Raw genomic sequence first — 25,461 nt, 5'->3', positions numbered from 1 at the left:
AGGGACCTATGCTCTTTTGTAAAGCTCTCTCTTGGAAGTCGCTTTGAATAAAAGCGTCTGCTAAATGCAAATGTAATGTAATGTAATTAAGCTTTTCTGTTATTCATTATTAGGGGCCAAGCAGCGAAGCTGCTACACAACCAAACTGGGTGTGTCGCATGAGTGCACTAGCTTGTTGTGAAATGCTTGTTGCACAGGTGCCATGTAGACCATGTCCTGCTCTAGACTAGGAGTCAGGTGGCAGAGCGGTTAGGGAAGCGGGCTTGTAATCAGAAGGTTGCCAGTTCGATTCCCGGCCGTGCCAGATGATGTTGTGTCCTTGGGCAAGGCACTTCACCCTACTTGCCTCGGGGGAATGTCCCTGTACTTACTGTAAGTCGCTCTGGATAAGAGCGTCTGCTAAATGACTAAATGTAAATGTAAATGTAGACTGCTTGGCCCCTTCATTGCTGCTTGCAGCTATATTTTTGTATGTATGTATTTTTGTTCTACTGAAAATGTCTCTGAAAGTTCATATTAAGAAACGTGGATTATTTCCTAATCAATATTTAAGAGAATAAAGATACACAGAGAGCACATGAAGTGGTACAAACCTGTCCATGGCCCTTCAAACCAAGTACCATCTCTCCTGGGGTCCTGCCTGAGAGAGCCAGCAGAGATAGCTCCCATGCAACAACCCTGTCCTCTAGAAGAGAGTGCATTGCTAGTCCATTCGAGTACAGATATAATGTATTATTCATTTGCCTAGCAGTTAACTCTGTGCTCTTTAGTTGTGCACTGGCTTATCAGTCAGGAAGTTCCCCTTTCTTCCACAAACAAACCTCCCTCTCTCCCTCTCTCCCTCTCTCGTCTCCATAGATACACAGCCAGCTAGCTCTGCTCAGGCCTCAGTCAGGCAATCATTCAGGGACACTGGGAGATGTAGGTCAGTCAGAGCTGGGCCTGATGCTAGGGCTAGAGCACAGGCCTAAGCCTAGACCTAGGGCTGGTGCTGGAACTGGGGCTAAGGCTAGTCACGGGGTTAGGGTTGGGACGAGGCCAACACCTGGGGCTGCTGAACCAGGTGTTAGGTAGGAGAGAGAGGGAGAGAGAGATGAAGGGTTGGATTTTGACCACTCTCACCCTGATCTCTCAGAGGACCAACACTAACGTGTCTGTTTTCCACCTGGCAGAACAAAGCGCTATGGAGGAATAAAAAGGAACAGAGTATTGACAAGGGTATGGGTGAGGGCGTCTTGTAGAACATAGGGATGAGGTATATGAGGAGAAGCATCTGGAGCAGACAGGATGTAGTATGTTTGAAAAACAGTCACTGCTTCTCTGGTGGCAACTTAACTAACAACAACTGCCTCTGCAACCAAACAATACAATAAGCTTAGTCTTATACAAATAAAAAGAACCGTCTGTATAAACAGTGTCCTACTTATAAAATGCCACAACAGCTTGATACGAAGGACACAGTAATGAACTGGACCTGTACAAATATTATATAAAACAGAGGGATTGCCAAAGCAAGAGTAATACATTAGCCAGGCTTAGTCAGTAGACCAAGCAATGGTCTTTCAGCTCCTCAGATGATGACACTGCGATTCTCAGGACCCATCAATCCACGAGCCTTTGGACATCTTAGTGAGCCAGGACTGCATGATAAACCTACAGGATGACGTGGCTGTTGCTATTATTATCCTAGCGGCAACCCTATGCAGCACACAGCCTACCTGCACTCAAAAAGCAGCTAAAAATAGCCCACCCTATAGGGACGCTGGCAAAGGCATTTCTTAACGATACTATCAGGATTCTTGAGGACAAATGTCACGGCCACAGCCGTGCCCCCCTGTTTTGCTTGGTTTTGCCCTGCCCTGGTGTGCGCCTGTATCATTATCTTCACCTGTCTTGTTGATTGCTGTGGTGTTCAGTCCTCGTTAGTCTTATCGTGTCCACCTGTGTCTTGTTTGGTTCTGTGTATTTAGGTTCCTGTTTTGTGTCCAGTCTTTTGTCTTGTCCTTGTCTATGTTACTTTGAGTATCCTGCCTGTTTCCCTGCTCAACACTAAAACCCTTGTTTAGAACTCTGACTGCCTACCTCTCCTGAGGTTGGGTCCTACCCCAACCCTCAACAGTAACAACAAACCCACCTCAAGTAAGTCAAACAGAGGCAATGCAGCACAGATGAAGTCAAATGTTATGGTATTGTTAATAAAATGCCATATAATAACTATATTCATAGTCATAATCTTATTGAATTGAGATGAATCCTAAACTTCTGCAAAAGTTGCACAATTAAAGCATAATAAATTGTAGTAAAATAGTGATAAATCCGAGTTTTACTTGAGCATACTGACATTATATTTAGTCTAAACTGGACACCACACTCGGAGTACATTAGACTTCTGTCCCCTCATTTTTCACTTTTACTTCATCGTCTCGCCAGTGCAGAAGAGTTACATTGTAGCCTAACTCACAATGCTGTTTATACACAACAACCTGTTCATCTTGCATTCACTACAGGGTGAGAGCAAAACAAGTATCGCGTAACAGAAAAACAACAACCTTGGAATCAATTGGAAATATTTAGGGCTGTCAAATTACATGTATATGAGGTGGCATCGCTCATACACTCAGGAGCGGATGATATGAATAGTAACCTAGCCAATGCAGCAGACGAATTCTAGACCTGCCGTAGAACCGACGCCCGTCTGCGGGAGCGCCGCAGCGATGTTTTCAGCCAAACGGAGCATGAAAGGCCCCACATTTTTAAGTGTGATTTACACGTATAATTTACGTGAAGAAATTGTGGATCTTACCGGTCCCCTTCGTTTCAAAGACACATTCTTCCACAACAAGAGGTGAAGCTGGTGCATGAATCCCATTGTCGCGGACCTACGTCTTTCCCTAATAAAACCAAATTATGAAAGGCTGCCGGTAATTGAGCCAAAACAAGGAATGCTTGTTAATGGGTCAAGAACCATTCCGACGTATTCAATTTAGGATTTTAAACAGATTTTGGCGAGAGTCTCCATAGGCTGCATTAAGGTTTATATACTCAATTCGTCTGTCTTGCTCTCTTGCAGACGAACACTTTCTCCCCCTGGCTTGCATTTAAATGTCGAAACATGACGAACCCAATGACATGTTATAATTGTCAGAGGAAAAGATACAGCAGCCTCCCTTGTAAACAGAGCACTTGCTAGATAGAGACGAGTTCAGTACCACTACCATCGGGGAGAATTCTCACAGCGTCATGCAGTTTTGTGGGCGGAGACGGAGCTACCATCTCCCAACCTCTGTAGACTACACAGTAGCCGGCTTTCTTCCCTTCACAAAGAAACCGTACCACAGCAACTTGGCTGCTAACTCCCCATTTAATATAAATTAATTGCCCAACTAAAGAGAAAACATCCTTTTTTAATATATTTTAATATTTTAAGTCGCTCTGGATAAGAGCGTCTGCTAAATGACTAAATGTAATATCAGCTTTAATATAGACTCATTTTATCATTCAGGTCTTCTATACACTCACATCAAACAGGTTGGTTACTGTCTGGGAACCTCATTGGACAAGGCTCATGCAAAGCCTCCCATGTCTGTATTTAGAAATTATATTCTATTCTTTTCTCTGAGTTGTGTGAGTGGAAAATTAAGCGAGTGAGTGCCATGCAGCACAGAACATGAAATCAGCAACAGCCCTTATAAAGTGACATAGGCTAGTTATCCACACTCACCCACTCCACACCCTTGTATGTCAACACTCACTATTCTAAAATGTGACGCTCCAAGTACAGGATAGCCTATCCTCAATCCAACTGCTGGGCTTGCATGATGAAATACCCATAGTTAAATCCCTTCCCGGTGTCCCAGCGTTTGCTACAGTGCTGGATTCCACAGGGCAGATGTTGTCTGGTTGCTTGGACAGATTATAAAAGCTTTGTGTAATTTTAGACCAGAGAGATTGAGTTATGACATCACAACAGGATCGCGAGGTCATAACTGGCCAAATGAGCCAAATGAGGAGGAGGCCACATGTTTTGTATCACCTGTAATACTATTGTAGAACAGACTCCAATTTATGCAAAGGGTTCTTAAATGTTAGTCCAGACTACATTTCATTCTGTAACATAAAAATATAGAAAAATCAAGGTGTATTTGTCTAAATTAACTAATGTTTTATTTAACCACCTGAGGATTTTTTCCTGGTTGTGACCAGATACAACTATGCTGCTCTCTGGTGGCTGTTTATTTCCAGTGCCTTAATCACAGAGGATGAACAATAAGTCTACAGAATCAGAAAGGGTTTTATTCGCCATGAAAGTTTGCACAGACAAGGAATTTACTTCAACGTATAGGAATCTTAAATAAGTGGTGTACGAGTCTAACTATACTAAAGGTACAAAGTCTAACTAATACTAAGGGGTATGTAACAATTTTGAATACAATAAAATAGCTAAAATATACAATACAAAAATACAAATAGGGTAACATGTGCATATATGGCAAGGTGTCATTGTGCAGATAAAGTGTTAAAGTCAGTGTGAGCCCTTGGCCTTGTTAAAGAGGCCAGCAGTGGATGGGAAGAAACTGTTCTTATGGCGTGAGGTTTTGGTGTCCAGGGAGGGAGGAGTCGGCCCAGGAAGCTGAAGGACTCCACAGTGATGACTGGGGAGTCGCACAGGGTGACGGGGGTGAGTGGGGCTCACCCCCGTCACCCCAGGGTCAGGGTCAGGCTACAATAAAACCAAAATGTTGTCTAACATACTGAGGGATAAAAAGTGTGTAATTCAACATATTGACTTTGTTACTCAGGTACGTTAACATCTAATTCAAGTGGACACCAAGATTGCACCTCACAGGTCTTGATGGTGTCTGAATAGTCCACACATAGGCCAGTCTGGATACCTTAAAAATGAGCAATATTCTGTCATCTTTGCTTCACCAGAGCAAGAAATTCAACAAACAAAAGAAATCCTCCAAGTGGAGGCTTAAGGATGATGATTCTGAAACTATACCAGTAAAGTGGTGATTCATATTGTACACTTAACACCATTTTTAGCAAAGTAAACATAATCTATTGTAGTAGCATGCCTACCATTGCCACGAGGATCACTGAAACCCTCAGTGCAGTCACAGTTCCAGTGATATTCAAATACTTAACTTTTCCATTTAAAACAGAGGGAGTATCCTTCTACTAGTCAGGTGGCTGAGTGGTTAGGGAATCGGTCTAGTAATCAGAAGGTTGCTGGGTTGATTCGCGGCCGTGCCAAATGACGTTGTGTCCTTGGGCAAGGCACTTCACCCTACTTGCCTCAGGGGAATGTCCCTGTACTTACTGTAAGTCGCTCTGGTTAAGAGCGTCTGCTAAATGTAAATGTACTACGCATACAGATGTAACACATGAAAAAACATATTGGGAAATGTTTTAGATAATTAGAACAAATTGCAGGAACAAACATTCAGTGATTTACCTCAGGACAGCTTGACTGAGTTTGCCTTGGGGTAATAATCGCATTAATCAAAACAAAAAACGAATTCTCCCCCTGTCATACAGGAAAACAAAAGGTTTTATCAGGGTGCCATGAAAGTGCTACACTGATGACATACAATGACTGTGTATTTTTTTTAAAGAAAATGTTCATGTCCCCCCCACCCCAAATGTTTCGAGGTAAAGGATGGGTCAGGGACCTGAGGTGGGATGACAAAGTCAGCCACATCCCAAATCTGGGGTCCCAAATCGGAGGAGTTGGTGAAAGCATATCCCTTGACCTTAGTGGTGACCGAGCTGATTACAGAGTCTGTCTCCTGGTAGCCCTTCTGCAGGTAACATACATACCTAGAAGGGGAGTGGATGCAGCATAACAGAAATATCTTACGGTCTCACTAAAGAATATCAAAAACACACAGTACATTAAACACTGAGAGTGAAACAAATAGTCACGCTCGCTTCAAAACTCTTACATGCAGTAGTATTCTTCAATGTAAACAAATGTACCCGAAGACGTAAGCAACGATCAGAAACTATGAATCTGAAGAGAAGTCCTACTCCTTTGCTCTTAATAATAATTGTTCTGGGTGTTTCATAATCAGAGAAACAGCTGAGACAGCCTTGAAAGCAGCGAGTAGTCTTTGTCATGGCTACACTTTCAGAACTGCAGGCAGTGTACAGTAGGACAGTGATGTTAAAGTCAAACCCAGTCTCATCCCAACTCGTCAAATATTGACGCTTGGGCAAACCCCTTTGCAGGGGCGTTAGCCTACTGGGGCACAGGCCCCTATTCAGATCCCTTTTTTTTATTCCAAGCTTGCTGCAAGCACAATGCACAACTCGGCTATAGAAACTCCCCACTATACAACAGTTCAGGGACGCAAGTTTTATTTTTTTTTGCATTCATTTGAGCGCAAATACAGTTTGAGCTTCATGTAATATTGTTTCTATGTTTTAGTCAAAATAAGATGATCGGTAGGCCTATCATTTAGAAACGACATCAATTCTGACTTGTGTGCCGAGTCCGACACCTGGACTTCTGTGTGCGTGCTGCAGTGGCTATTTGGCAAGCTCAAAAGAGCACGCTGACATGGAATATTCTTCGGGCATGGCATGTGTTTTCGGTTAAACTGCTTTGATTTTACAAGCCTTGATTGGGATACTGCATACATTTTTTCCTGAATTATCAATCTAAATGAATGCACTGACTAATGAAGTAAATTGTTAAAACTCAAACTTTTGTTTTTACTGGGGCACAGCAGATTTATACGGGGGCACGTGCCCCCGTATAAATCTTGGTGGAGCTCTATTCTTCCTGTCCACAACCGTCTCCACCATCTTAAGAGCATTGAGCTCTAAGAATCAGATGGCAACTTTCGGTTAGCATTTTCGGTTTCATGGGTGACTCACCAGCTGGTACCACACAGGAAATCGTCTCATTATCTAAGATCATCCAGTAATGATAGAAAAACATTAAGGGCTTGTGGTTCGACCAGCTCTGAATAGGGATCTACATGAACCAATCGTCTACTGAAAATCGAATTGGTGTGCCTACTTTATTGGCTATAACTGCTTAACTTTACTGAGACGTCACAGAACACACAATAATCAATTATGTCTAATGTTCAACACACATGGGCATAGAGATGAACAGAAAGAGGTAGAAGTGAGAGTTGATTTCCTGTTGCAGGTTGTCAGCTTGTTACAGTGAGATCAACTGCCACCCTGCCCTCCCAGAACTGCAGACAGAAAGACAAACAGACAGGAAAATTTTTCAATGAGTCCTTCTGAAGATTCACACCCAGCAGATGAGGTAAGGTGTCAGTCTATGTTAAAACAAAGATACAAATAATGTAATCAATTGATTTCACTACTTCAGACTAAGGGTGGTGTGTGCGTATTTTCAATCCTTGGTATGACAGGACACACAGATGCATGTTTAAAATGTCTTTCTCCACCAGTAATTTTGTGACATGTTGAAGTAAAAACGGTTCAGCCATCATTTGTTTTATTAAATCAGAACTTCAACTATGTTTCAGCAACATAAACTAAACTGAATGTGCGGAATGGGAGGAATGATCCAAGATTGGTGACGTCTTGATCTGAATCTTAAACTACTCTTTCAGCATCACACTACCTGTGTGATTCTGTGCCAGTAGACCTTCTCCATAAGCCTGTGTTAAGATCTCCTGGGACATGCGGACCTCCAAGCTCTTGTCCTTCACCTTCCTCCTCGGCATCTCCATGCTGGTGGTCCACCATAAGCTGCTGGGCGGACCTAGACGAGCGCCCCCCCCGAGGAACGTCACCGTCCTGCTGTGGCACTGGCCCTTCGGTCGCTCCTACAGCCTCCGGGGCGACGTGTGCTGGGACTCTTACGGCATTCCTCGCTGCGTCCTCACCGACAACACTTCCCTGTTCGCCTCCGCCGACGTGGTGGTCTTCCACCACCACGAGCTGCGCACTGGCCGCTCCGCCCTGCCCCTCGGACTCCCGCGCCGGCCCTCGCAGCGCTGGGTCTGGCTCTCGCTGGAGCCGCCCGCCATCAACGGCGATCTGAGCCCCTACAACGGTCTGTTCAACTGGACCATGAGCTACCGCCGCGACGCTGATATATTCATGCCCTACGGCAAGACAGTCCGACTGAACAACACCGGCAGCTATGTGATCCCAAAGAAGAGCTCCTGCCTGGGTAGCTGGGTAGTGAGTAACTACAAGTCTGACCATGTTAGGTCCAGACTGTACCAGGACTTGAGGAAGTTGATCCCTATTGAGGTCTACGGCCGCTGGCAAAACAAACCCCTAGCAGGACAGAACCTGTTACCCACCATCGGACGCTGTCACTTCTACCTGGCGTTTGAGAACTCGATAGCCACAGACTACATCAGTGAGAAGCTGTGGAGGAACGCCCTCCAGGCAGGGGCTGTCCCGGTGGTGCTGGGGGCCTCTCGAGCAGCCTACGAGGCCCTGGCCCCCCCTGGTTCCTTCATCCATGTGAATGACTTCAACAGCACTGCAGAGCTGGCTAGCTACCTACAGCACCTGGCATCAGACAGGAAGGCCTATCAGGCTTTCTTCAAGTGGCACCAGACCCACGGCATTAAGACCTACACGGACTGGAGAGAAAGGCTGTGCAACATCTGCGGGAACTACGACGAGCCGCCTGCCGTGAAGGTTTACCACGATCTGGAAAGCTGGGCCAGCAGTTAACACCTGCTTCTGTGATCCAAGTTCTTATGCATATTATGTATGGTTTCAAGCCCAAAAATAAATTGTACAAACCTGTCTAATTAGAGGACATTTGATGTTTGTGTTCTCAAGCGAAATCATTGTAGAGTGGAAATATTTTTGCAAAACTCTTTCAACAACTAAATCTATATTCATCTTTCTTTTTTTTTTATATCTTCATGTGTCTGAACACCTTGAGAGGTGGTACGGCCACACAGGAAATATTTTAAACAACTGTCAAACTGCCAACTGAATGTTTCTGCAAAATCACCAACAGTAGATGACTAATGACTAAATGTAGTTGTTCCTGTGACACACTGTTACTGCCAGACTCTGTTGTGCAATCATTACATTTATCTCCTAACATATAACTATGATAATCGTTAAAAAAAAATATATGCACACATGCTTTAGCTGATTCATGTATGGGTTGGAGAATGTGGACTCGTATTTGGGGGGAGTGTTTTAATTTGGGGGACGCTTTCATGTTAGTGGGTGTCATTTGCACTTCAGGGCCACCGTAGAATGTGCATAATGTTGCTTTGCACCAACAAGAAACAGACCAGTCTGTTTCTTGTTGAAACAGTGTGTTGTGATTATCAAATGTGGCCACAAGATGGCAGGCTTGATAGAGGAAAACAATATAATACATAACTTTCACTATCCATTCCTTCAGAATGGTTTTTTGCAATGTCACCCTCCCTTGAGTTCTGAGGAAAGACACCATAACCTCATTTCATTTAAGATAATATAAATATGTATTCTTTAATTTCCATCTCTGATATGTTTACATGCACGCCAAACAATCTCAGTGTTGGATAATGAGGTCGTTCATCTCTCAGGTTGGTGGACATGTTTACCCCTGGGTCCAGTTTCTTCATATCAGTCAGTCAGTTCGGTCGGTCAAATGCTCACCACTACTAGAGATGCAAGCCACATTCATTGGAGATAATATGGGCACAAGAGGAAAATATATGGACATTAATCCTTGAGTTTCTTCCACCCAGCAGGAATAAAATGGAAAAGCAGAAATACAGTACAGATCATGAGGTAAAACAGTCTTCATACAGAATATTCTGATACCGTGTCTTTGTAATGGATGGGGCAACTACATATTTCTCGCTTTGTTCTCAAGGCCCAAAATTTAAAGACTCATTCATCATTTTGACAAACGTTAAAAAAATCGAATCAAATGGCCAGACTTCCAGGGTCAGTAACAACAGTCCGGAACATGCCATCTTCAGAACCTGTCATGTTGAGCGTGTGGGGTGAAATAACTAGTGACAGCAGCGTTCCTGAGAGACGGCATCAATAGGCAACTTCTGAAAACACTCCAGAACAAAAGAAAACAGTGACACCACTCTGAAATATACGATAACGTCTACAAACACATTGGTCAGTGACAGATTATTCTTTGTCTTTGTACACATCAGTAGTGACTTACAGAACATCATAGATCATGGGGACAAGCCATGTTTGTCTTTACACAAAAGGGTTGCTCTGGTTCAGAGTTAGGTTGACAAGTTTCAAATTCCTTTGAAATCATTCAAGTTATGTATATCGTGAGCAAGTTTGCACAAGAAACTTGTAAGAACCGTAAATGCATATCGACTTTTTCATAACACAGCATCAAGTCATGCATAGAGAGACTATACTGAGAAAACAATGGCTACATAACAGACTTTAAAGGATCACGGTACTGTCAGTGTGTGTGTGTGTGTACATCAATGAAAGAAGAGTCAAATCTCTTTGGGCTGAAACCAAGCCACAACCTGGGAATGAAGAGAATCAAAGATGTTTGGATATCGTTTACTCTGTATACTGCTTACATGGACAATCCAAAAAACGAAATTGCCTTCTGTTGCCGCCCCTCGTCTAATTAACGTCTTCCTCAGTCACAGACCGTAGCTTTCAAACCGTTGAGACACTGGATGTATCCGAGTCACTGGACGTCGTCGGGACAGTTTTCACAAGATCCGTTGAATCCCGACTCATACACATACATGCATACACATACTCGTTATTCACCGCAAACCCATTCCCTGAAACTACAGATGAGTGTTCGAGATCAAGAAGAGCCTAAATTAACATGAAAATGAAAAACACACTTGAAAAGGCATGATTACGTGAGACCACAAGGAACGGTTGTGTGAGTCCTCGGATAAAAAGATTTTGGCCCCAGATTTCTGTCCCAAGCCAGGAGGAGACCCCCCTCAGATACACTCCTCTAGTCTGCATCTCACCCTCCTCTTCCTCCTGTACACATCCCTCACATCCTCCACCCATCCCTTCTTCTCTCCGCACACCTGGCCTGACGTGGTGGGAGTGGTTGTGGACGAGGCCAGGCTCCTAATGGGTAGCTTCCGGAAGCCTGGTGACGTGTGCTGGGCGAGTGTTTACTGTGTGCGTGCGTGCGTGTCGTTTCTCTGTACAAGGAGGAGGGGTTGTCTACGGTGTGTGTGCCCATCAGCGCTTCCGGGTCTACTTGTGGGTCCTCTGGAAATAGAGGGGGGAGTCGTCAAACAGAGGGTTCTTCACTTCCATCTCTCCAGTCTGTATGGGAAGGAAAGGAAGTAGGAGAAACACAGTTCAGTGAAGTCCTATAAACAGTGTTCACAGAGTGTCCCCTAAGGCAAAATGGCTCCTCCGAATAAAGTGAAACTAGAAAACGTCTGTGTAAAATCAGTAACTTGGCGATCTAAGTGTCGGACAGAAGGCCGTGCTGTAACCGTCCGGTGTGGGGCTCACCGGGGCCAGGCCAGGGCACTCGTACACGGTGAAATCTCCGTCCTCGTTCTCCTCATCCGACGTGGCGCCCGAGTCCGGGACCTTTGGCTCATCCCTGTGTCTGGAGCACAAGCCATGGGAAACGGTTACGGAGGAACTGGAGCGTGTCAAATCTCTAGTAGAGGATGATCAATGGCAGGCCGACACAGATGTGCAGACAGGTAGACAGGCAGACAGACAGACAGTCAGAAAGAAAGACAAGCAGGCACATATGCAGGCAGACAGAAAGAAAGAAAGACAGACAGGCAGGCAGGCAAACAGAAAGACAGGCAGACAGACAGGAAGACAGGCAGACAGGCAGAAAGAAAGACAAGCAGGCACATATGCAGGCAGACAGAAAGAAAGACAGACAGGCAGGCAAACAGAAAGACAGGCAGACAGACAGGAAGACAGGCAGACAGGCAGAAAGAAAGACAGGCAGGCAAACAGAAAGACAGACAGACAGAAAGAAAGACAGGCAGGCAAACAGAAAGACAGGTAGACAGGCAGACAGGCAGACAGGCAGACAGACAGGTAGACAGGCAGACAGACGGGCAGGCAGACGGGCAGACAGGCGAGCAGGCAGGCAAAAGGTGCCAGAGGGAACACGGGCAGACAGTAGACAACACAACACGTCAGACTCAGTCTGGACTTGAAAGGTCACTCACTTCCCCAGGGACAGCATCTGTTGTTTCTGGTGCTGGTAGTGGTACATCTGGGCACTCCTCGCCAGCTTCTTGTCTCCAGGCTGCGAGGCATGAGAGAGAGCATGAACATGAGCATGGGTAGGGGCAGGGCACCTATCCCAGGCCTCTTAACATGCCCTGATAAAGCGTTCATGACATCACTTCAAGATTCGATTTCCTGCCATACGAATGCTCTCCTTTTCGCAGACTTTCATCCAAAGTGACAGATTTGAATCGGCGACCATCTGAACTGCAGTCAAACACTCTTTGCATACTATCCCATAAACCTCACACTATGTACAACTGGAGTCATTTGGGAATGGTGATGAGGAAAAGGAAATCAGATAAAGTACATATTATCATATATTATATATTGACCTAATCCATGTTTAGGATTTATTGAATAAATAAATCCTAAACAATAAACTATGTGTATTTCCCATCTGTGTGTTTTGGGCTGAACTCACCACATTGTTGTCATAGGACTGGGGTCCCATTCCCCCGTAGGCAGGGTAGTCAATCTTCTGGGCCAGGCGAACACCCTTCTGCAATCTGAAACATCCAACACCACAGATAGAGGAGGTAAGTATGGCCGCCAATATACAACCAATGTACAGAATGAGCCATTCAAGAAAAAGGATGAGGAATATGAAAATCAGACACACTTCAACGCAATACAAAACATGCGGAATGTTAAAATAGAATATTCTATAATCCGCACCTCGGGGTCCAAATTGAAGAGGAAGTAAAACAACAGCAATGACTGAAGACAAGTATTTATAAAGGTCTTTTAAGTGGCAAGGGCAACACCCATGGGGGAACTCTCAGGCAGCAGATGGGTTTTTATTGCTACTTCACATTTATATCGCTACTCAGGCTGACCTACTGAATGCAAATCGCTTCAGACATAAGTGCGGCACAACCGTGACCCACATTCAGTACAGCAGTGACACCATGGACCAGTACAGAACCTTCCAGATGTGTGAACGTCTGCTCTACAGTCCCTCTAAACTGGGCAATCAGCTGCTGTTCCAGATCCCACCCCATCGCCAGGCCATGCTCATAGAGAGGTGTGCTCCTGCTGATACTCTGCAGTCTGATATCCTTCCATCCTTTATCTCTGTGTTTCTATCTATATATCTACGCATGTTGGCGGTGTGGGAGTGAGGTTGGCCAGTATCATGCCTGTCATGAGCACAACCCCAAACCCCCAAAATGCCTCCATACAATGCTAACGCAGCAATCAATACAAATGCCTAAACGAGTAGTACCTCAAAGTACTTAATAGTCTCTCTATGCAGTTTAACTAAAGTAAATCTGGAGAGACTACACAGAGAGAGCATTCAGACAAACAGATGCGAGAGAGAATGAAGGCGAGAACGAAGGAGAGAACGATAGAGAGGTAGGTAAATAAAGGAGACAAAGACCGAAAAGATTACCTGATCCAACAGACCCCAGCTATGATCAAAGCCAGGGATCCCACTACGATGAAGACACTGGTCATGACTGTGGAGAGATACACAAACAGCATGAGAGACAGCCTGCGATAGGCCGCAGTCAAGGAAGACATGGCGTGGAGTGAGGAACGTGTCCAAAACTGGGCAAGAAGAGGAACAGCCAAGCACCAGGACAGGACGAGACGTACGAGGAGGAAGTAGACCGTCCCATCCCAGTTCATGGATTTAAAAGACCTCGGCTTCGTAGAAATTAATTCTCAACACTAGGAACTAATAATGGTTTGGTTCATTCACAGGCCCAATTGGATGTGAGGATCAGAACTGGAACATCATGCCTTTCCACAGACCCCACAAGCATGTCTTCTTTCTTTGAATGGGGTATAGATAGGCTGCTCTCAATGGTTGTTGTCATATGATCAGCAGCTCATTTGTCTCCAGAAGAAGATGACATCAGGTATTTTTCTATGTCAGAATATATGCACTGAACTGTTAGCATCAGTTTGGAGAAGAACAGTGTAATTCAAACAACCCCATTCAAAACAAGTCTCAATTTGAATCTCAACATTCGAAATGAACAACAACATCAAGATGTCTCTTCGGAGCACAATCGGGACGTTTCTTTTCGAGTGAGAACCCCGGGGCGAAGTGGTTCGCCACGTGACAAACACATTATTGTTCATCGGCCGAAAGGAGGAGTCAGAACGCGTCGAGACTTACTGAGGAACACGTGCTCGTCCGAGGGGTAGGGGGCGGTGATGGGCACGATGACGGGCCCGCCGCCGCCCGAGGGGGCCTGGCTGGTCGTCGTGGGAGACGCCGTGCCGTTGGGCGGGGCGGAGGGGCCGCCGAGCGTGGCGGGCGGCTCCACCGTGGGCCTGCGGGACGCGCTCTGAGGTTTCGGCTCCTCCTTGGTTTCGGAGGCATCCCGAGGGGGCGGAGCTAGGAGACGGAACAGAGAGCGTGTCAAGCGGACTCGTCGGGACCCGAGACACACGCGTGGTCCCGGTGTCATGCCTGGGAGGTGTGACGCCGGCACTGGTTTGCGCGGCGCCGCTAAACGTATACAGTGTCGCGTGTGGACAGATGGGAGAGCGAGGCTACCTTGGAGCTGGATGTCGGTCTCCTGCCGCTGGCTGATGATGGCGGACAGGAAGTCGATCTCTTCGTCGAGCTCTGGGAACGTGGCCACTTTACCTGGGGAGGAAGAAGATCACGGTCACTCTCTGTCCAGGGGTTTCACCTCTGGTACTGTCCAGAGTGCAGGCAGAGGTAACATATTTGCTTGTGGAGAGAGAGGATGGTCAAATCCCCCCGGTAAGTCGCTTTGGATAGAAACATCTGCTGAATGAATAAAAACGTTAGTACATAATTTGGAAGAGAGAGAGAGCGAGAGAGAGCGAGAGAGCGAGAGAGAGAGAGAGAGAGAGAGAGAGAGAGAGAGAGAGAGAGAGAGAGAGAGAGAGAGAGAGAGAGAGAGAGAGAGAGAGAGAGAGAGAGAGAGACTAATGCTGATTCACCATCTGGTTGACGGTAGGCTTGAGTCAGAGATCTCTAATCACTAATCACTCCCCCTACAGATCATCTCCACAGGGTTTACACACAGCACACAGCAGGCACCAGATAACACGCATATTGTGGAACAAACACGCATATTGAAGACTGTCATTCGTTCTAATAAGGATACAACACATCATTTTCTCTGAGTTGTGGACATAAGGTCACAGTCATTGCTCATAGGCACACTGTATCTAGCATCCACTGTATTTTATTTTATTATGTTGGGCCATGTTGGTGGATCAATAGCTATACCCCAGGCCGCTGACTAAGGGAAATACGAATCCCTCGCCCTCTGGGGCAGACTCCACATGGGTGAACCTGAGCTAGGGCGGCGGCCATTTACAAAAGCACTGGCTCCCTCGTGTGGGGAAAGCACGTCACTGCACCCATCGCAGCCCCATCCAAATCATTGGCCGTCGTTTGAGCGTGTGCGGGGAAGTCTGTGCGTGGGAGGGGAGGAAGGGCAAACGTGGTTGGGTGACATGCTCGCGTGGGCCCGTGGGTGTCTATGACACGATGGGCGCGCTGTTCCCATGATGCATCAGAGCGGCAGGGGGTGCGTGACACACGTGCACACAGTGCGAGCTGGTCGACGGGTGCATATGATGTGGTGCAGCATGTGTGTGAGGATGTTTGTGGTTGAAGTTAGGGGAAGTGCGCAGTGTTAGTGAGTGGGTGAATGAATGTGGTGCAGTGTGTGTGTGTGAGAGAGAGATTGTGTGTGTGTACAGTGTGTATTAGTAAGAGTGGGTGGATGAGTGTGGTTCAGTGTGTGTGTGTGTGTGCATTTGCACGCGTGTGAGACTGGGTGTGCGCGGGTGCAGTATTAGTTAGAGTGGGTGAATGAGTGTGGTGCAGTGTGTGGGTGGATGGGTCAGCGCTCTACTGTCACGCAGTGCCGCTCTGAGCAGGGGGGCGGAGGGAGCGAGGGAGGGAGGGGTAATGAAGAGTCGTGGAAGAAGTGAGGTTAGAGAAAAAGAGAGAGGAAGAGAGAGAGAGAGACGGAGGGGAAAAATGGCGAGGGAGGGATGAAAAAAAAGAAAAAGACCCCTCCCTCAGAATCATGAATGAAACCCGTCGCCAGGGCAACAGGGAGACGTGCCAAGTGTGTGTGTTGGTGAGGGGGAGGGAGGGGGTGGGGGGGGGGGGGGTAATGAGATTGAATACGTGGCTGGGGAAAGAACAGGTCCTGTTCATCCCTTCCAGATGCAGCATGTTCCAGCTTGCATGGTGTTTTATAACACTCACCCTTACTCAGAGGCTAGCAAACGCCAATGCTAAACAGCGTGGAGGTCAGTGGGATGCAGTGACACAGTAGAACCCACGCTACTACACCTCAGCCGACCAAGTCTGCACGAGCCACAACTATCTGATATATTTTGTACAATGGAATAACATCAGCCATGAAAAAGAACGCCAAGTATTTCAAGATATGTAGAAATAATTGTCCTATCTTCACGTCTGGTATTAATGAATACAGGACCAAGAGCAACCGGGACTAGGATCTAGGAGCGACGGTGGAGCCTCAGCGACCAGGGAGGGACGAGAGAGGAGCAGCAGAGGAGAGAGAGGGGAAAGAGCAACAGGAGCTGCGTGGGAGAGATGAGAAGTGGCCACACATAAAAGAGGTGTCTGTCCAGGCCCTGTTATTAAACCCACCCATGTGCCACGAGGGAGAGAGAGGTTGGGGGGGGGGTGGTGAGGCATGAAGTGTGTGTGCGCTAGGGCGAGAGCCGCTAAAGGTTTACAGCCGATTGCAGCGGTGGCCAATACTTAATGAGCCCTTTTTTGCCGTCGCCGGCCTAATACGCGGTCTATTTGTAATATCACTCTGCTCTCTAACAACAACACAGTGAGTGACACAGTGTTCCACAAAGTGCTTGTTTTGTGCCTCCCAGCAGCATCTGTGTGCTTTGACCATCAAGGGAGTCTAAGAGGAGTGGGAGAGAACGAAGGAAGGGGGTGATAAATAGAGCAGTAGATGGAGGAGGCGGGAGAGAGAGAGCCAGTGACATCACAACGCCTTTTTTATCCGATCATTCTGACCACTTGAGTGGGCAGGAGGCAGTTGGGATGCCTGTCAGAAGGGGGGAGGGGGTTGTGCCTTCTTGGCGGTGCCCCCTGATCTCCGGGGGTGGGGGGAGATAGGAGCCTCCCTTCCAGCTGCTCTGTAGTGGCTCTGCGTCACTGCTGGCTGTCTGAGTGGGGACCATCGCAGCCTGACGGTCCTCCAGAGCCAGCAGGCATACATTGTACGGTCAGTCTTGTCACCCCAGGTCCGCGGCAGCCCACTGATCTCAGTGTCTTTTGGGGGGATGACACATCCAGATGCCACTAAGCATTTTCTTTTCTGTAGATGACTACACTCGTGAGCCTGCAGCTCTGCTCCCCAAGCCCCAGACCCGACCCCCATTCCCCACGGACTCATTAACCCTTCTGAGAAGCCCAGGTCTGTGGGGACTGCAAGGTTCAAACTAACACGGTTTATTTCGACGCATGACATCGGGAGGTGCTATGAGCTTTCTCGCCGTAACAGGCCGCCCGGAATACCAACATCCCTTTGTGTGTTCTTGAATCACAGTAGCAGTGGTGTTTCCGCGAGGGGCTGCATTTGAGACTCACCCACGCGAGGGGCGTGCCTCCTCTTCACCACACACCTGCCCCGGGAGTTATCCACCAGGGGGGAGAGGCAGGGCCCGCAGCTGGAATCCCCCGGCTGGCAGAAGTGTCGCCCGGCCCGGGCACAGTCTAGACTTCGCGGGCACATGTGAGACCCTGCGGGCACAGAGAGGACAGGAATGGGGATGGGATGGAAGAGAACATCATTAATCGTGTCGTACTTGATTTCATTTCTTGTCAGACATTTGGGACATGTCGAAAGAAAATGAAGCTTTCAAAAAAAAAGAAAACACGGCGAAAACACAAAGCTGCACGGCTCAGCGGGCCTCTCGGAATGTAATTTGATTTCATGTACGTGGCATAAAATTGAATAATTCATGTACTTTACAGGTGTTATGTATCAAGAGCGGGTGCCTCAGGTGAGAAGGAAAAAGACGAAAAGAAAGTGTCAGGCGATAACCAAACACGGCGCATTGTAGTTACTGGTGCCTGACACGTCTAAACGCCTCCAGCCTCTTCAGTACTGCTGCTCATTAAGCTGCTTCACTACTCCCTTCCAACATCTGAAAGGATCCACACGGACAAAACAAACAAACACCGTCGGCCCAATGCCTCGGAGCCTCCCCGTTCAGTTGCGTCAACGGAACTGATTAATAAAGGACAAAGTTGTGCTCCGGTCAGCCGAAGGTTAGGGACGATGCTTCAGGTCCTGCATTTGGTGAGGCGCCACAAGGTCTTTACTGTGACACTGACGGATGATCACAGGGAAGACTGGCCCAGTTCTTGGCTGGTGGTCGGTGCTGTTTGGGTGCTGGGATCATGGCCTGCTGTCTACAGTGATGTATTGCAGTATGAGTCCGCAGGTGGCTGGAGAGATAAGGGAGCAGATGGAATGTCACCCCTGACTGAGAGGACTGGTGAGTCAGACCGCTCGAGGCTACGACAGCTTTGCATGGTCGTGTCTTGCTGGGTCGACTGGCCAGTGCTCAGACAGAGGCCCTGAAGCTGGCCAGAGCCCACTTACAGCGAGGTCAGTCACAAGCCAAGGTCGGCCGTCTGAAAGATTGTTTTGATCTGTATGCCGTCTTCCTGTCTGTTCGGGTTTGGTAAGCATTCAGCGGAATGCAGAAAGCTAGCGATTGGAGTGAGCTATCAATACGAACTCTCTGACTTCCACTTTGAAATGGCTCGATGCTTCTCTGTCGAAGCCTAGGATACGGTTGCCATAACGACTGACATGGCAACTGAGGCGGTGTGACATCATCAGGTGTGAGTCACTGTGTGAACTCAAAGGCTAGAGATGGAAGGGGGGGGGCTTTTGTTTCGAAACAGAGAAGCAAAGACGAAGGAAATGTAAACAAACTAAACTGAATTATTTATATAAAATTCTGATAGTCTTTTTTTCCTTAATAGAAGGTAGGCAAGTCTTTACCTTGAAGAAACCTTGAATCCCATTTCAATTGTTAGGTCAGACCACTACAATATGCACAATGATATGTCTGAGTCGTCTTCTGCTATTGTTAAAGTGGCCTGAAGTCATCTGAAAATTTTGAGCTTTTGGGTCCACGTGTTACTGACTTGTGTATATTATTTTTGCGATAGAGAGAGAGAGAGAGAGATCATTAGCCTACAGTAGTTGTCCATGGGTCCTGAATTGGTTTGTCAAAAAGCCTGTAGCAGTTACAAACACACAGTCCACACAGTGTTGCACCTCCACCCTTGGCTCTGGGCGCGGCCAATACACTTAGGAGGAAAGCGACGAGAAAGCACAAGAAGTCTTCTCAGAATAGCAAATGAACAGCGAGCGCAGTGCCGTTTGTCAGTGCCTCCCTGATGAGGTATGCTGTAGCGTGCAATGCCAGAACCATAGCAAGGATCAGCTGTTTGCTGGCGTTTCTGCAAGGAACACCATCTCTCCCCATTCATATCTACACTGCACACATGCAACCTGCAGTATCAAGTCAAACATACCTGTAAAGGCAAATGAGCACATTCAAGGTGAAGGTTGAATGGTCAAACTACAATGTCTGTAAGATATATATGCAAAGCTTCACTACCAAATGACTAGGAGGGGAAGGCATTAGTACAACATTTCTTATCTCACCAAACTGCCTCTTGAGGGTTGAACGCCGAAGACTTTTATGTCTATAAAGCTAATTGCAAAAGTCAGTTACATCTCAACTCAGTTGGACTTAGAAATGCCCCAAATTGTCAGTCTGATTCAAACAAATTGACAGAATGGATGACAGTTTATTTGATTGACATTTAACTATAATTTACTTCTCGGGGGACATTCAAAGCAATTGGAAAACTGAATGGATGTCAGTTTCAGAAGAATAAAAGCAAGACTTCAAGTTTTTGTAGTTGCATTAGTCCCTTGCTACTCACTGAGTTTCTGACAAACAGTGACATTCCCCATGAGCCAAGCTCACTTTCCCCCGAATGTGCAGTCGCCTAGCAACCCTCTTTTCAAAGTTTGAACAAAGAAAAAGTGAATGAGCCTGTAATCATTCTCTCTCTTTTTCCTTTCTTACTCTGAGCGATAATTCTTCTTTCATACCATCTGTAGACGCTCTCAAAGACACTTCCGACTTGATATGGCTCTCGAGTTTAAATCAATTTTTCAGAGGGACTTGGGTTGGGTGTTGAGATGGCTTTACCTGGCCTGAATCTAAACCAATGCTGACATACATCCTGTTTTATACATCTCATTTTCCAATGTCCACACTCATAGGTTCATTGCAGGCTTCTATTCCGAGACAAAACCATTTCCTCCGACAGTAATTCCATATACCCAGGTTGAGCATCAGGATCTAATAATAATCTCAAGGCACACACGGACATCTAGATATTTATTTGGATCGGGGCCGATAAAAGTAGTCTGTACTGTTTAGTCATCATTTATTTCCAGGAGAATAGAGTGGAACATAAGGGCATTCATAATTTATCATTCACCAACAGATACACCCACAGCAGCTTACATTACCTTGTACCATGAGTGTATATTTTTCTTGAGCATTGGACTATCCTAATTTCAGCTGTTTTCTTTCTTCATTCACCTCTTTTTGTTTTACCCTATCCTCTCTCGCCACTGCTGAGCTGCCACAACATTTAGTTAGGCCATCTAAAGATGCAAAATGTCCACCTGGCATACTGGTGGATTCATCCACAGCGGATTTGACATTACTGATGTGACAGGGGTGTTTTTGTTACACAAGTTAATGTTTCCACTCCTTTATTTCCAGGCCTGGTGATATGCACCGAAATACACCACAGGCGAGACGACGCGCCAGGATGGCAAATTGACAGAACATTCCTCTAATTATGATTATACCAGTTAAGAAAGCCAATATGTGTTATTTTCAAAATGATTATGCCTATTAAAAAGGAAACTTCATTCAAACAAAAATAGGAAGGCCTTCATAGACGAACTGGAAAGTGCAGTGGAGGACCTGAAGGATAGTGGGCTCAATAATAACAGCGGTGCTCTGAGAGGGAACAGGAAATCATTCTTGTTCCAACAGCAGGAAGTAGTGTTATTGAAGAGGGAGATCAGGTTAGCTTCATAGTGGAAGAAATTAGCTTTATGGACGACAAATGCTACCAGCACAGAATCTTCTGACAGGATAACAAAAAATCAATATGACACAGGCAGAGAAACCATCGGCAAAGACATTACCAAGTCGACCAGAGACAGGAAGCTTACTGGAGATGAATAATTTGCATCCATGGTGTGATTGGCAGGTGTAACCTTTTCCTCTGCAAAGGCCTGCCTCTTAAGACACTGCTCTCCTATCAGAAGACAGACCAGGCCTCCTTCTGGTATTCCACGTAGCAATCCTGTTGTGCCACAGAGCCCAAATTAGATTAAGGCTCAGGAATTCAATTTCATCTTTAAGATTGTGTTATTGCTTTTTTTTCATTTTAATTTCACAGTCTCCGTTATCACATTTGAAAAGACAAACCCGGAGAGATATTTTTATATGGTGTCGATAGCAGGAGAACAGCAGCACCCTACAAACACTGGAACACTGGAATAGAGCAGGAGATGCAGCCAACTGTTAGCCTAGATGAGACACCAGTCAGCCTCTTTGGCACGGAAGGGCATCTTCCTGTTGACATTCCTCAACAGACTGACAAACACAAGCAGATGGACAGTAAGACAGCTTCACAGAGGCAACCTGTCATGTTTTCCAACTGGACCGAAGGGCTTACTGCCTGTGGCTGGCAGCAGCTTGAGGTCGACCTCAAAGCCAGGGCAGGATCACGGCTACAGGGTGCGTGTCAGGTTTAGGAGAGTAGACACGAGCATGTGAGGGAGAGGACTCACGCATGCACACAAAGACCTCACTGCAGGAGGTCAGCTGACTCCCTAAGAAGGTAGGAAGGAAGAAAATGGATGTAAACATTGCTGTTGTGGGAAGAGAGGCAGACAGACAGACAGACAGACAGGCAAACAGACAGGCAGACAGACATGCAGGCAGGCAAACAGACAGACAGACAGGCAAACAGACAGACAGGCAGACAGACAGGCAAACAGACATACAGACAGGCAAACAGACATACAGGCAGGCAGGCAAACAGACAGACAGACAGGCAAACAGACATACAGGCAGACAGGCAAACAGACAGACAGACAGGCAGACAGACAGACAGACAGGCAGGCAATCAGGCTACATGAAAGCTTCCAGCAGTTGTGCATTTGCATCTGTCTGATGAAACAACCACTCTAGTTCACATCACACTAAGAGCAAGCAGCAACCACTGACAGCTTTTAATCGTTTCGAGCCAACAGTGACCAAACAACTTCCGGGCACATAATGTGCAGCTGACCACGTTTGGAAAATAGTTACAGCCTTTTTTGTGTTTAACGTGATGTGACAGTATATGAACAGAAATCAGATGAAAGCCCAGCGGTTGTGATGCCTAAAATCCTGTTCTATTCACATCCTCATAGACAATGCTCTGTGCATTACCACAGTTAGCAACACGCCAGCATCTAACAGACATTGGCAGGTAACCTTTCTGTCTGCCTGTCTCAGAGTCTGGACTAAACAGCATCACCCCCTCCCTCTCTCCTTCAAATCTATGGTCTGCCTTTGAAGTCCTACCAATAGTGTGCTCCACTCTTTTAAGAGTACATTATGCGATGTGCGTGAATTGATTAAGTATCTCTTTCTACAAAGTCTTTGTTGTCCGCCACAAAACCCTCCACTGCTAAAACAAACACATTCCATATGCACTTTAAAGCATGAGTGTTTGCTAAGAGTCCTAATGGAGCACCTGCATCATGTACTTGAAGGTCTGTACAAAACCAAACACAATCACGCCAAGCCCCAGCCCTTTGGGTTTTCAGAATAGACTTCTGGCAAGCTGTCAATACCTGGCACTGGTACAAAATTACTCACTGGCCTTGCATAGAGGCCTGCTTCTCAGAACAACAAACCATATGGTTACAGTTTGTGTAGGAGTTAGTCAGGTATTCTTCAGGGATAGATAGCTTTGTAGAGTATGGTAGCAAAGCCATCATCCACACCAACAACTAATCCGTTGATCCCAGTGTTAAAGCCCCAGTGGAGCCCTTCTCTCCACCATCTCCTCCACAGAAGACAGGCCAGCCTTGCAACTCTTCCAGGGCTCCCAGACTGACCCAGCTCTGACATCCTGCCTGTGCTTAAAAGCTCACATCAGTAAGCCCTGTTCGTCCTTTCAAATAGAGGAGTGCAGCTTCCAGATCAGCTCCAAGGCTAAGCCAAAAGAAAAACTGGATTTGTTTCTCTATCTGTCCATCACACACATACCCGCTCTCGTGTGTGTCTGTGCGCACACATACACACACACACACACACACCCACTCATGCACAATCTCATACACACACAAACACACACACTGCTGACAGCTCTTTTCACATCCCAGATGGTATCGTGTGTTCTGTGCCATGGCAAATTACTAAATCAAGGTGAACGAGAAGCACACCGATAAGAACAGTGCTGGGATCTGCCAGGCTAACTGAACACACAGCGGGTCCTCGAGATCGCAGAGATAGGCAGGCTGGCGCTTTTCCATGTACACTACGGGGAGGGGTGCCAGGGAAGATTCTGAGAGCATGGTATGTTCTCTCTCCAGGAAGGTGAGACCTCGCAGAAGGGGTGAGAAGAGGTAGAAAAGGCGAAGAACGATGAATCACTTGACTGATGTGATCCTCCTATGAAATTCCGAGAAAACAGGAGGCGACCAGATAATTCACACTTGAGGGCACGCTCAAGTGTTTTACAATTCATTAAAAAACAAACAGATTTTTCTTCATGCCGAAAGCCGTGTCTGTGCAATCTGTCTTGCCGACACTTGAGTGGCTTTGGCGTGTGACTTCAAGCACGTCCTGAACCAGGCAAAGACCCAGGGGAAACACTGGAGTGGTCTCTGACAGGGGGAATGTGTCGAGCTACGCTCTGCTGATAACCACCTCAGATGGGTATGTCTGAATGTATGTGTGATACATCCTGTCTATGTGTGCATGGGTGGGCATAGCAAGTGTCTGTTTTACAACTAAATCCAGGTTCATTGTCAGCTCTACACTCAGTCAGAACTTAGCCAGTAGGTATCCTTATACAGTAGCATAGGTGTGTGTGTCAAGTCCAGGGAACGTGACTTGGTATGTCACTGCTTATCAAACTCCCTCCTGCCTGATGCCTGACTGTGGCCTGACAGTTTACAAGTCCTTTGGCTGAAATGTAGGTTGACCAATACTGTAGTCATGTATATAGAGTAGAAAGATTACTGGAGAAACACACATACATAACAAGAGCACCTATATATATATTATTTGAAGAAGACACTGTAGTGGCCTAATGTTATGGGTAGAAAGATAGATACAAAACGAACATACAGTTATGCAAAACGAAGCAAACTTAGTGGACGTATAGTGGGCAAGGTGCTGAGAGACACAGCCTACTAATACATTGTATTCAAACGGATCATATGTTGAACGAATTTCGTAATTTCGTAATCTTCGTAAAACTGCCCCATCACAAAAACAGCTGGAGTTATCCAGCACACACAGTATCACCCGTCGAGGATATCATGCTCTTTTCTCAATAAAACCCCATTTAATCCACTTTGCGATCATGCAAAACATAAACATGTTTATTCTACGACTACGATTGTGACCTCTTGCACAAGAGTGGCTATAAACAAGCAGCATCACTCACAAAAACAATAACAGCGGCTGTCCTTACCTGTCATGCAGGTGCTCAGGGCGACGAGGGCTGCAAAGACAGCCGCCTGGATTAGACGAGCGGCCTGTGGCCGGTGCTCGATCCCTCCTCCAAGGGATGCCATTCTGCGGAGCTGTCCTACGTTTGAAGACACAGATGTGGGGATATGGGGTTGATCATTCCCCCATCCCCGTAACCAAGAAAAAAACCCGCCGTGTTCTCTGATCTCCGTTATAAGCAAGGTAAACAAGGAGCGATAAGCGTGAGAATGACAGAAACTCGCTCGGCTGCTTGAATCCGGTGAAACAACCGCACCAGCGGAGGTGCCTATGCGTTTTGCGCAGGACACCAAGGAGAACACTTGGCGATGCTCTGAAGATGTACAGTGGAGTCCAGCGCTAGTGCTGAGCTGTATGTGAAAGGGGTGGGCATACGTTCACAATGTCGTCACGGCGCTT

The 25,461-nt window shown here is 46.5% G+C and overlaps 3 protein-coding genes across 3 annotated transcripts in view; 1 reads left to right on the top strand and 2 right to left on the bottom strand.

Moving 5' to 3' along the window:
* The window catches only part of abca2 (ATP-binding cassette, sub-family A (ABC1), member 2), a 35,565-nt gene extending 32,640 nt beyond the window's left edge, over nucleotides 1-2,925 (bottom strand). Inside the window, 1 exon segment of the mRNA XM_067231333.1 lies at nucleotides 2,804-2,925. Within this exon segment, the coding sequence (XP_067087434.1) occupies nucleotides 2,804-2,869 (66 nt within the window). The 5' untranslated portion in view covers nucleotides 2,870-2,925.
* A 4,746-nt stretch (nucleotides 2,926-7,671) lies between these two features.
* On the top strand, nucleotides 7,672-8,730 carry zmp:0000001132 (alpha-(1,3)-fucosyltransferase 7). Its single transcript, XM_067231496.1, has one exon. It carries the CDS (start codon nucleotides 7,672-7,674, stop codon nucleotides 8,683-8,685), a length of 1,014 nt encoding a protein of 337 aa, XP_067087597.1. The 3' UTR covers nucleotides 8,686-8,730.
* A 742-nt stretch (nucleotides 8,731-9,472) lies between these two features.
* Nucleotides 9,473-25,263, bottom strand: npdc1b (neural proliferation, differentiation and control, 1b). Its single transcript, XM_067231431.1, has 9 exons — nucleotides 25,025-25,263; nucleotides 17,792-17,944; nucleotides 14,714-14,806; nucleotides 14,330-14,551; nucleotides 13,595-13,661; nucleotides 12,623-12,707; nucleotides 12,138-12,217; nucleotides 11,452-11,551; nucleotides 9,473-11,256 (listed from the first exon to the last, which is right to left on the bottom strand). Exons 1-9 carry the CDS (start codon nucleotides 25,125-25,127, stop codon nucleotides 11,185-11,187), a joined length of 975 nt encoding a protein of 324 aa, XP_067087532.1. The 5' UTR covers nucleotides 25,128-25,263; the 3' UTR covers nucleotides 9,473-11,184.
* Nucleotides 25,264-25,461: the final 198 nt, after the last annotated feature.

This window comes from Osmerus mordax, chromosome 28, assembly GCF_038355195.1.
Source record: "Osmerus mordax isolate fOsmMor3 chromosome 28, fOsmMor3.pri, whole genome shotgun sequence".
NCBI lineage: Eukaryota > Metazoa > Chordata > Actinopteri > Osmeriformes > Osmeridae > Osmerus > Osmerus mordax.
This window is presented reverse-complemented; position numbering and strand designations above follow the sequence as displayed.

Bases quoted from the DNA above. Each gene is read 5' to 3' on its own strand.
- npdc1b (XM_067231431.1), bottom strand. From the start codon at position 25,127: ATGGCATCCCTTGGAGGAGGGATCGAGCACCGGCCACAGGCCGCTCGT. The intron at 17,945-25,024 runs GTAAGGACAGCC...CTGTGCCCGCAG, and splicing joins CCTGAGCACCTGCATGACAG to GGTCTCACATGTGCCCGCGA. The intron at 14,807-17,791 runs GTGAGTCTCAAA...CTTCCTCCCCAG, and splicing joins GAGGCACGCCCCTCGCGTGG to GTAAAGTGGCCACGTTCCCA.
- zmp:0000001132 (XM_067231496.1), top strand. From the start codon at position 7,672: ATGCGGACCTCCAAGCTCTTGTCCTTCACCTTCCTCCTCGGCATCTCC.